A 12,746-nucleotide genomic window follows, 5' to 3' on the forward strand; every position below is an offset into this window, starting at 1 on the left:
AGTCTCTTCTCCTGTCCCTGTCTCCTCGCCTGTCTCTGTCTCTTCTCCTGTCTCTGTTTCTTCTCCCATCTCCTCACTACTCCCCATCCTCTCCCTCCTGCCCTCTTCAATGAGTTCCAACTGCCCTAAATTACAATGGCATAAAGCCTTTAATTTACACTTAAAATTAAGTTTACTTCGGAGAGCAGGCCTGAACTGTTCCAAGTCTTTTGTTAAGAAATGTGAATTTAAAGTACAAGTAATTCAACTATTGTTTAATTACCTAAGGGCCTTCCTTTTTTCTTCTTGCCTATTTGTTGTAAATAGAACTAACTAAATTTGAATGCAAAATTACTTTTTAGCTTAATAGTCCTTCTCATAGCTACTTCACAACAAAAATTATCACACAATTACACATGTAAATAAACTTACTTAAGCCGTTTGATTCTATTAAAAACAATGTCATGTATAGTTGTATGTTTCACCTTTTAATCTTACCATTCTCCTTTTGACTATCTCCACCCTCCTCTTTGTCTCTGTCCCCCTTCTCCTCTGTCCTCTCTCCTCTGTCTCCTTTCGTCTCTTTCACCCTTACTTCATCTTTTTCTGCTATAAATATAATTATTTTTTGCTTTTAATGTACAACACAAACATACATGTACCAACAACTTACCAAGTTCATCTACCAAAAACAAAAGGCATTATAGTTATCACTATAGGGTTACACATTCCCAACTTACCATCAGATGGATGGACATCAATGAGGACATCCTCTATTGGGGCAGCCATTACTTTTTGATTTTGAACTTACAGTTTCAGGTGTCTTATTTTATATCCTAAAGGTCACAGGTGACACTTGGTGTTCTTTGATTGGCTGTGAATGACGCAATAACTTCTATTTCGTTATTCTCCTCCCACACATTTTTATCATCAGTCCTCTCACCTGTACAGATAAACACAAATCACCTGCATGATAACTTCGTGACTAACTTTCTCTCGGGCCTTCTCTTTTGAGTTAATAAGTTTTAAACAAAAATGAGTGTTTGTGTTTATGTTGACGTCTCACGCACATACTTGTTCCACACCTTTGTTTTAAAAAAGGGGATCCATAGTTTGTATGTCTTAGCGTTACAAACGAGTTCCTCTCCTTTAGGGGATCAATAGTTTGAATATTTGGCATTCAAACTAGTTCCACTCCTGTTTCAGGGGATCAATAGTCTGTTTGTTGTAGACAAACTAGTTCCTCTCCTGTTGAAAGGGGATCAATAGTATGTGCATTACACAAACTCATTTCTGTTATTCATTTACTGATTACATGGACAAGTTCTTCTATTATGACCAAATTGACCACAATTACCACATTTTCTTTGTGTTGCAGGTGGTTCTAGAGATTGCCTTGGAGAATGTGGTACTTCAATCTCCATTGTGAGGTCTGGTGGATCATCTACACCTGGAGTTGATTGTCGAGATGATCCTGTTAGTCGAGGTGCATCAGGAAGTGCGCAGGTTACATCTTTACATTCGTATCTGCAAAACGGTCTTATCTTTTCGTAAAGGTACCATTTCCTTTCAGTTGACATACCCTTTGGTGGTAATATATTAGGTAGTTCATCTTCCATTATTTGAGCGTCCTCCTTCAGCACATTGAATTGTGTGACTGGGCCATCTACAGCTTGTCTGGCTGCAACTACACCAGGTGAGGTCGCATTTACAACAAAGTGTTGAAAGCCTTTGATGCCTTTTATTTTCTTGAATAATGTAGCAAAGTAACTACACCAGTCAAGTGTTTCTACAATGAGTTCACCATTGCTACTTCCTACTGGTTGGGCTTTGTTCACAGCAGATGATTGTTCTACAACTTGAATGAAGTCATCCAATGAGTCCACCTCTGCTTTACGGAATTTTTGCTTTAACAGTCCGAAGCACCAGTCTGGAGAAAATTTTGTGTCCAACTGGCAGAAAAGATATTGAAATGGACGCATTGAGTCCTGTCATGACTCTCCATAAGAGGTACTAAAATAAATAAAAATTACATTTAAAATGTTCATTATTGTGCATGTAATATACTTACTTGAATAACTGTATTATTTTTATTTTGCCCTGTGCAGTTGTCAGCATTGAAATGGATACTGACTGAGTTGAGGCCATGATTCTTCAAATAAAAATGTACCATGCTTATGACAGGATTTGCCCCTTTACCAGTGTCGAATGATTCATCGATCAAGAAATTAACCTGCTGAGGGATAGCTTCACAGCACACGCCAAATATGCCACATTTCCTGGGAGTAAGAAAATAAATTGGACCTGCTTGTAGTGGACTTGAAGGATAGTGAACCTTTAAAAAAGTAAGTGAGCTAGATGCACTTTCATAATTATCATAAAATGTTACCTGTTGAGCATAATCAAAGCTATAATGTGCTACAATATTTAACATAGCAAGTGGCCTTGTTAGTGGGGGATTGTAATTGTTTGCTGCATCAGTATACAGCCCTTTTAACAATAATTGTGCCTCTTTTAATACATCCTTATAGTACTCCCTTTCCTTTTTAACAAGACTTCTGTGATCTAGTGCCTTTTGCATTGCTTGAAAATTCTAAATAATACTTGTGTTATTACAATACTGACTTACCTCAGTTATCCTTTCATCTGATTGCATGTTAGCACTTCTTACAATCGGTCCACTTATCTCTTTACAAGTGGCACACAAGTCAGACATAGGCTTCATTTTTTCAATATAAGGCAGGTAGCGTCGCCACAACATGTTGAATGTTGTTTCAGCACATGCTTTGACATAAAGCCCTTGACATGATTCCGCAAACTCTAAGTTATACCTGCCTTTTAGATGTACTGCATGGTAAGAACTTCTTATTCTCGTAACTTTTCATTCCAGGTATTCTTCCAGGAAGACTGATTCCATGGACTTCAGCGTAATTTCTGATAAAAGCAACAACTTGGAGAATATCATTATAAGTCAAAGCATGGTTTGGTGTCTTTCCAGCATTTCCGTGAACTCTAATAAAGTTAAGTACATGACATTGAATTTGTAAGTCTCATACCTTGGTATTAATCCATTCATTCTGTAGTTTTTCATGATTTCCTCAAACCTGCTTTTGCCACATGCATGTAGCTTCAGAAATGTTACTCTACATATCTAGTTGAAAAACGATTAATTTTGTGTTGTGTCACTCATAGTTACAAACCTTATGACCTTGATGCATGAACATAAAAAAATGCCTCTTTCTCTCATTCTGTCTCCTGTGGTTGCCAGTCGACAATCCCCCCATGGTAGATGTTGCTGCCATTTGACTCATAATAGCAATTTCTTGAACAGGCTTTGCCATGGCTTGTATGTCAAATCTATATGTTTTTATGTAAGAGTGACTGAACAGTGCATAGCAATTATCTGAGCAACCACATCCATGTTCAAAGAACTTTGATAATTCTTCTTCCTCCTGTAGGTCTTCCTTCCTCATGTCATCACCAGAGTGAGTAGTTGAAGTAGCTGGAGCATCAGGCATCGCTGATTCTAAATCAAGATCTGATACTTGTAGCTCCACAGCCACCTCAGGATCAAACAGTGGTGGATTAATATCTTCATCACAATCTTTTGTCTCTTACTCTTCTTCTTTCCCTTCCTCTACCTCTTCTCCTTCCATATCTTCTACTGCTTCATAGTCTGTCTCTATCAATTAACAAATACACTGTATAACTAAGTTTATTATAATAATATTGTGCATTTATACAGGTGATGGAATGTCATTGTTGTGATAGCTAACCGCTATTCACAGTTAGTATGTAAACAGTGTTATGAATAAGCTTACCACTAGTTCCATCACAAAAGTAGTCCCCAAGAACTGAAGCAACGTAGTCACTGTCTCGAGGACCTATTTCTTCATTTAACAAGCGAGCAATGTCTCTTTCTGTAGCCATAGTTTTTATAAGTAGTCTTCTTCGTCTTTGTTATACTTTAAATAGTTGCTATAGAGACTCCATGGTTACCTAATGACACATTAAAGCCCTCCGTTTTTATTCCGTGGTCACTTCGTGTAACATTCTCCGTGCACAATCAAGGTAAAATGTCAAAGGGCTTATAACTCGGCAAAGAAGGCTTCGCTACCCCTGATTTTGGTATCAAATGAAAGGATTTTGTTTATATAACATGTTGATGTGATAAAATGAATTTCGCCCAGGTAAAGATTTTTCGTGATTATGAGCCCATAGCTCAAAATGATAATTCCCGCAGATAGCCTGGTTTTCTCATATCGGGTCACATATACAAAATAAAATGAAGCTTCTTGTTATATGGTTATCGCCTTGGGGGGCATCAATCTCTTGTTGACATGATGTCAATATCTCTTTTACATCACTCAATATTGGATGCCCATGCAAAGTAAGCTGCTGACACTTTAAAAGCTGTAGCTTTTAAAAACGTACACAAAGTGCCCTTAATTTCACTCTTTCACCTTGTTGCAACCTTACCTGTAAACGCTCACCTTGTAGGATTTCACGCAAGTAATTTATTTTTGAACATATGAAACAAGTTTGGCTGCCTGAGCAAGTACTTTGTGTATTGCTTTAGTATTTTTAAAGCCATCTTAACTACCAGTTAGGTGGTATGTGCGAACAGGATTCAAGTTATGAGAGATTTGTACATTCACTTGAAATAGTTACCGTAAATGTTCAAATAAAAGCCCGGGCGTTTATTTCCTTAATCAGGTTATGAGACAGGCGTCTATTTGAGACTGGCCTTTAATTGAGACAGGCGTTTATTAAATAATTAAAAATTATCAATAATGACCACACCCAAAAAACATGGCCACCAGAGAAGAAACATTTATATTCAGCAGTGTAATCAGAGGTCATCATGTATATAAAGTGACTTGGACACCATATATAAGTGAGAATCTGACAGCCAACATTGAAGAAGACAACCCACATGATAGACATGCTATTGCCTTAACCAGAAGTGCTGGTGATATTATTGGTCACATGCCTCGAAAAATAGCTCCATTGTGCTGGTTCTTTATTAGGAATGGAGGTAGTATAAAGTCTGTTGTCACTGGGAAAAGAAAGAAAGGCATTGGTTTAGAGGTACCTTGTGATTATGTTTGTTGTGAATCACAAAGAATGATTAAGAAGTTGAAGAGGTTACTTAGCCAAGTAGATACTCAATCATAATAATAATTATTATTTATACCAATCAAACTTACTATATTAGAACAATTTTGTTTTAATTATGAATTTATGATAAATGATTTTGCTTTGATTGTAAATTTATGATAAATCAAATGTGTGCATGTAAAATAAATATTAGTTACTGTTCCTCGTCAGAAGTAGTTTCATCATCACAATCATCAGTGTCATCTATACAGGCTTCATTCTCTTCAGTTTCTTCTTCATCGACATCACTAGCAAAGGGATCTTTATCTGCATTCTGAGAATCTGCATTCAGTGTTTCCATTTCTTTAAGTAACTCCTCTCCTCCAGCTTCACAAGGTTGTCCAGCCTTAAAACAATGGATATGGTTGTCCTCACTACCGTCTGTTTTGGTTGTGATTGCACAACTGCGAAAGGAATCTCTGATTCTCTCTTCTGGAATATCATTCCAAGCCTCTTTTATCCATTGGCACAACAAGGAACGAGATGGTGGTTTCAGATTTCCCCCTTTTGTGTACTCATGCACTGATGGTTCTGATAGCCAAGTGTCATAACTCCTTCTCAGATGACTTTTGAAGGAAGCATTCCACACAACATCTGGTGCTTCAATGAACTTTGTACATCCACCTGGTATAGTAGCTGTGTGAAGTTTCATCTTGTCCGTTTCTTTTCTGGTTGCCTGGCTAATATGGCATTTGTAAGAATCCCATATTAATAAGCGCTTACTAAACGAAAAAGAGCCAATTATTGAATGAAGATAATCTTTCATCAGCCCATCATTCATCCACCCATTGGCACTAAACTTCACCACTACTCCTGGAATCTTTTGTAACTCTTTGATAAGACGAGTTCCCTTGCCTTTAAAGACAATATAAGGACGCAATTTTCTACCATCACCTCCGCCAGTTAAGATAACAGAAAAGTGGTCTTTTTCATGATCACTAGTTTTTAATGGAACAGACTTTGCACCACAAAAATCCACAGTGGTGTCAGACACCATATCCATCCAACATGCTGTCTCATCCATAGCAAAAATATTTGAATGAGCGAATTTATGGGCAATCTGTAGTCTTCTAAGGTGCATAATGTAGGTGACAAGTTTAGGAATGGCATCTTCAGGTGTTTTCTGACATACGCTTGTCTTCTTTCTTAAACTGAGGTTTTTCCTTTTCATGAACAGTCGTAGCCATCCTACACTTGCTTTAAAATCAGTACCAAGTGGGTCAGCTAGTGCTTTTGCCTTTTCTCTGATCATTCTTCTGCTTACACGAACATTCCGGGTTCTTAACTCAGCAATCCAATCGAATAATTCATCTTCCATGTTTTCATCCAGTGGCTTTCTTCCAGCTCCTGCTAAACGTTTACGACTACTTTTACCTTTCCTTTTCAGCATTTTAAGTGTTGCCTCTTGAGAACACCATTCTCTGATTCGTTTTGGGTCGACTTTATATTCTCTAGCTGCTGCTTCCTTACTCTTTTCTTTTGCCACAGCTATAGCTTTTAACTTAAAAGAAACATCATAGCACTTACGAGACATTCTCCTTTTCTGCCTAACTAGCCACGTGTTTGATTCCACGTGTAGCCACGCCCATACGCATTGACCACGCCCAGGCGTCAATTTGAAACAGGCGTTTATTAAAGAAAATGGAGGAGACCCCCTGCTTATATTTGAGACAGGCGTTCATTCAAACCCGGCTTCTTTTTGAACATTTACGGTACTTTGATCTCATTCTCATGATCATCCTCATTGCTATCACTGTTTACATTCTCTTAAAGCTCTACTCATAAAACTTTGGCGGTCTAAAAGATTGTAACATTTTAGAAGCACTGTCAGTAATTATTGGAAAAACCTCAGCTAACCCACAAAAATCTAGATTTTTATGATATTTCCTAGTAATGTATACTGTACAACGGCCAAGAAATTGTGCCTCACTAACTGCATGGACCTGTCTGAAATAAAGTGACAAGATACCCCTTCATTTGCTATAAAACCAATAATCCATAGTGATAGAAACCCAGTAAACTTTTTAAGGACTTGTTCAAGACCATTATTTATTGTTTCCCACTTCTTTGTGAGTAGTTCAGTTGTCAAATGCGTTCAGAAAGAAAGCTGCTTTCAGTGATCTAAGGTACTCACAAATTTTTTAAAAGCATGGCTTTCAACAATTGACCAAGGAAACATATCCTTAGCCATAAGATAGATAGTTGTCTGTCTTTCACAAGGATCACTTCGTTTGTATTACCATCTTGTACATGAGATGTGATTGTGACTTTCTCAGGACAAGGAACTGTTGATGGCTTAAAAGAAACTGTGGGATATTTCTTCTGATGAAGAAAGTCATATTTTAAATTATATCAGTTATTTGTAGGCTTACTTTCAGATGTGCTGTATAATTCGAAGTTGTCTTTGTAAATCAAGATATCATGGAATCACAGTGCTAGCATAATGCTTCATAGCTGCTTCCTTCATTAAGGATGGGGTTTCCAAATAACTATGTATCCTTGACTACATAATAACACTTACCTAAAACAAAAATGGACAATATTCTACTCACTTTTTGTAGATATACAATTGCTGCAATTGCCCCTGCTGCATGTGGTGCTTGAAAAGCCTTGCCAATATATTATGCCAGGCACATACAATGTCAATGTAATGAAATACAATGTCATTATAATGAAATACAATGTACATAATAGACATAGTAATGTACATGTATATACATGTATTATATGCAGATTGGCAACTGTAAATAAGTCTTTCATACTAGGTGGAGTACGCTTTTTTAAACTAGGGTGATTAATGCCTAACACATAATGTAATAGTTATGTAATGTTAATATTACTGTTACTATAACAATGACTATAAGTTATTACTATTACCCAAGGGCTTTCATATAAGCGGTGCATATATGTAGGATTTTGGTCATTTGTTTCAAGGCAGCAGTTGTTTTTATGACTATCTAACACTGATAGTTTTACTACCTTACATTCTACAGCCTTTTAAATAGCTTACATTAGCTCTTCTTCACTGCCCGATTCTCCTTGTAACTTTAAAGAAGCCCGTTATGTTCCAGAAGCTTCTCTAAAGAAAAAGCCCAAATACAAATTTCTGTTGATTTTTGCTTTTTTCATGAATACATTAATTAGGAATCTAGGATATTACTCAAGTTGCCATCAACATGATTTCTTTGTGCTTGGGTCAAGGCATACAAAAGTAAATATAAAATGAAGCAAGAAGAAAAAACATGAAAGACAAATTCTGGGAGCGGACACTTCGTGGCTGTTTGGTTTGACGCCATTGTAAATGAACAGCTGTAACCTTGATTTCACTCTAATTCAGAACGAATGTTAATTTTTAAGTTAACTAAATTTTACCAATTACCATCCGAAACAACTTGTTATCTTTGGTATGCAGTGTGGACTTCTTGCAAGTAAGAGCAAAGAACCAAAGACCAGGAGAAACATAGAGGGAAATAGATAAAAGCCATAGATTACCAGCGTCCACTATCAGTAGTTCAGTACAGCACAACACCATTTCCAATTGCATCTGGAATAAGGGGCTGTGAAATAATGCTGCAACTCATTAATTTTTAAAGGTGACACTAACTAAAACAACAGGAAGTACCTCGTCCTGGATTTAATCAAGCACAGCAGAATAATGTAAAAATTATGACAAACAGGTAAAAAGTTTTCCATGTTGAGAAAAGAAGGAAAGTCCGAGGCATTTTGCTGTAGTTTCAGTGAAGGCCTCTTCTCCAGAAATGCTTTTGCTACTTTACAGTCCCTGTTAAAGGTACTGGGAGAATTGCTTTGTGGAGGACAGCTTATCTAAGCAATTGATAAGGCTGTACCACATAAGTTAAGGGAGTTAAACATTTCAAAATCATAAGTTTTGCCGCCATTATAAAAAAGCAACGTTAATCCTACAAATAGACTACAATAACAGAAATGTTAGTCTGTAGCTTTCTCATGCCCTTTGACAACAGAAGAGATGACAAAATGTACTTACCATTTATTACCACATTACATCTATTGTCACCCATCTACTCAGTGAAGAAATTGGTTATGCCCTAACTGTGACGCATGGATTATTGATACATCTATAAATTTAAATAAAGTTAAAATAACATAGCTACTATTATTGTTGATTTTGTCTTTTAACTTTTGTGTATTGTACATATTTGTTAACTTAAGGCACCTCGGGCTATTACTTAAATATTTTTATGACATCATTAATATCTTTATAGAAATTTAAGGCCTTTCTACACTTTAAGCGGTTCCAGAAGTTGGCTCATCAAATGATTCCACACTATTTGAAAATTATGTATATATTGATAGTATTTCTGATCCAGATGCCATTGGTTATCTACTTAATGCGTATTCAAATCAGTGCGCATCAGATGTGTAATGACTGTAATTGGTTTTAAATCTGTGAGTTAAACAAAAAACCTTTGAAGTATGACAACAGGAGGTGATTTGTGTCACTATTATTATAGCATTATAATAAAAGGAGTCACAACACATGCACATGCATGCATCTGCCAGTGCCTTGTCGAGTGTCACGTTTGTTTGCGTCATATCCTGGTTCAAGTGCCTACTGCTACTCCTCTCAGCAGATGGAGTGTTACAGCTGCTGTTTTTTCTGTGACAGATATGGAGGTATCCCTGCTGTAGAGTGACACATAATCTCGTGTCAGTACTAGTGCTGACATGTCACCTTCATTTCTCATCAGTCGAATGGTGGGACTAACAATAACATAGATCATGGACCTTACATTCTGCTTACAAGTTCTACAAAGAATGTCTCAATTTATTTCCATACTCTTATACCAGGACTAGCTGTCCATTTGTGTCTTTAGATATGGTCTACCATGAACTCCTAATCTGTGGCTTAATAAATGAGTTAACCAAAACACAACACAAAGAGTTGGATATTGTATTTGTGCTGTAAGGCGTTTGCAAAAATTGACTCAACTATCGATGTCGCAACCAAGGTTATCATAATATTCATGTGCAGTTCTTTTGTAAGAAATAGTTAGTCGTCCAGGATAAGGTATTTCCGAAGATATTCTGATATTTCTATTACAACACAAATTTACTGTTCGTCAAATTGCAAGCATGCTTTGCATTTCAGTCCACACCAGAATCACACACTGAGCTATTTCTAACACAATCCATTATCCTACTATCTCCAATGAAGAATTGGATGATATTATTCTAAGTGTCCGCAGGGCATAACCTTTGTGCAGCAATACTTAAAAGGCTGGCTTGTTATTGAGCATTAGACATCACATTCAGTAAGCTAGATTAACAGAATTCCTGAGGAGAATCAATCCTGTGGGCACTACAATTAGGTGACTCACCATGCTGAATGGATGGCATAATTCCGTTCTACTATGTAGTTACAATAGCTTTAAAGTATGGTTGCCAATGATATAGTGCCTAACAGAAATAAAATGAACTATTTTTACCAATTTAAGTCCCCCCATTCAATATTGTACACATTAATTTCACAAAATTGCAACCCCATCAACATTTGTAAATGGCGACGTCTCTCTAACTGTTCTCCTTACTGGCCTTTATCTTCTAACACTTTGACTTTCTGCTGGTTTTAATATAATTCTAAACTGGCCACTAAGCACAGTAAGAATTTTTTTTGAAGTTTTCTGTCGTTTCTTCTCTTGATTCTGCTGCCTAGTGCTTGGCCACGTGTCAGCGACCTTTCATCCATCTTATTCCTTCGTCTGTGTGCTGGTTTACACTTATTTAAAACCAGCCACTAACGTGGTTAGTCTTCATCCTGCCTCAGTTATTTCTCTCTTTATGTTGTAACTATCTTGTGGCAGGGACTCTCTGATGGCTAAGAACAAAAAAAATCCTAATGTTTCTGGTTTGTTTTCCAAGACCCATTGTTGAAAGAGACCATAAGAAGGATATTATAGGGCATAATGCAATTGAATGACAGAATCCTAAGTGTAGGTGGATGCATAGTGGTTGTGCGGGTCTCTCTAATCTCACTTTTAAGGCCTGCTGTTCCACCAATGTCCCCTTCCTCTGTCCTTCTAGTCACTTAGTCTCCGAAGCCAAGGAGATTGAATCATTAAGGGTACAAGTCAATGAACTTTCTTCTCAACTAAATGATTTAACCTCCAGTGTTACAGTGCTCACTTCTCAAGTATCTGAGCTATCTTCTAAAGTCAGTCCAACAGTCCCTGACGATGCACTTCCTCCCCAAATTCTTCCTCCAGTCACTCAGCAAAGATCTAGATTTAGTCCACCCTTGCAGAGCTCCTGGGTTGCTAAGAACCAAAGAAAGTTCAACTTACTTTTCTGTGGTGTTTCTGAGCTCCCTCATCGGACAATGTACCACGATAGACTCAGGTTGGATCTCCAAGCAGTTTACTCTAGTATTGAGTCAGCTGACCAATTTTTGGTAGAAATATTAATCAAGGACTGTGTGACAGTCGGTAAATATGATCAACAACTAAACAAACCTCGCCCGTTACTTAATTCTTCCAGAGATGTACAGTCTAAACATGCATCACTTTGCTTACCAAATGGTTCCCCATTGTACATCAAAAAGGTTTTATCAAAAGAGGAGAGATTATTGGAGAAAGTTGTCTTGCAGGAAAGAAGGAAGCTAATAACTAGTGCTGTTGACCTTTTTTCTATCAAAGTGAGAGGCACTAGACTATATGTTAACTCAAGGCTTGATGGTCAAGCTGAAGCAACTACCTTTCTTCAACACCCTTCACTGGGTGATGCTGCTATTTTACACAACTTATCCTCTCAGAACTCCCCACGACAGTCCCCAGATCCCTCTATTGTTCCCCTCGAGTCTCCAATCCCACCAACAAACTCTGCCTCGACTATCCCAGCTCAGACTGGCCAAGATTGACTAGTTCTCTCTTGAAATGCAAGAAGTCTAGCAAACAAATTGAATACTTTTCAAGCTCTTACATACTCATTGACTCCGATATTTTGTTGTAACTGAACCCTGGTTATCTGACTCTGTAGTTGACCATGAACTTCTCCCAAATAAAATCTATAGGAACTGTGGTACTTGAGGTGGGGAGTACTTATCGCTATTGATAAAAATTTCTCTGCTGCGAGAGTTCAGTCACCTACCAACTTAGAAGTGGTGACATTGCTGATAGAGCAATACTGTATTTGTTGTCTATGTTCCTCCTTCCTCAGACTCCACACACATTAATTCAGTAATTGATTATTTAGATATCATTTTTTCCTCTTTTGTGTCAGTTATTGTCCTAGGAGACTTTAACTGCCTAGGCATAGACTGGCCCACACTGTCAGGTGACTTAGGGTCATCTAAACTCTGAGAATTTTGTTTCCTGTAATACTCTTACTCAGGAGACATCAGTCTCTACTTACAACAGGGGTAAAATTCTGGATCTTGTCATCACAAACTCTTCCTACTTGATCTCGGGCATTTCTGTTTCTCTGACAGGTACCTGTATTCAGATCACCATCTTATCAAGCTGTGTCTGGCATCATCTATCTCTTCTCCACCTACTAGGACTACTCGCTCTATTTACAATTACTCCGGTATTGACTTTGATGGTATGTGTAACATTCTCCTTGCATACAAT

General features: G+C 37.4%; 1 protein-coding gene and 1 long non-coding RNA gene across 3 annotated transcripts; both read right to left on the reverse strand.

The window, feature by feature from the left end:
• Positions 1 to 6: 6 nt before the first annotated feature.
• LOC109580321 (uncharacterized) lies at positions 7 to 562 on the reverse strand. 2 transcript variants are annotated; one of them, XR_002184181.1, is made up of 6 exons: positions 478 to 562; positions 412 to 426; positions 335 to 361; positions 263 to 289; positions 177 to 206; positions 7 to 125 (listed from the first exon to the last, which is right to left on the reverse strand). It is a non-coding gene; the product is annotated as an uncharacterized LOC109580321 (long non-coding RNA). The 2 variants fall into 2 exon arrangements; XR_002184182.1 differs by having other exon boundaries at positions 335 to 364.
• A 656-nt stretch (positions 563 to 1,218) lies between these two features.
• Positions 1,219 to 2,740, reverse strand: LOC109580314 (uncharacterized). Its single transcript, XM_019993352.1, has 4 exons — positions 2,596 to 2,740; positions 2,369 to 2,544; positions 2,051 to 2,314; positions 1,219 to 1,992 (listed from the first exon to the last, which is right to left on the reverse strand). The coding sequence occupies exons 1-4, from the start codon at positions 2,738 to 2,740 to the stop codon at positions 1,873 to 1,875; spliced, it is 705 nt and encodes a 234-aa protein (XP_019848911.1). The 3' UTR covers positions 1,219 to 1,872.
• Positions 2,741 to 12,746: the final 10,006 nt, after the last annotated feature.

Source organism: Amphimedon queenslandica, unplaced genomic scaffold (genome assembly GCF_000090795.2).
Source record: "Amphimedon queenslandica unplaced genomic scaffold, v1.1 AMPQUscaffold_13497, whole genome shotgun sequence".
Classification (NCBI taxonomy): domain Eukaryota; kingdom Metazoa; phylum Porifera; class Demospongiae; order Haplosclerida; family Niphatidae; genus Amphimedon; species Amphimedon queenslandica.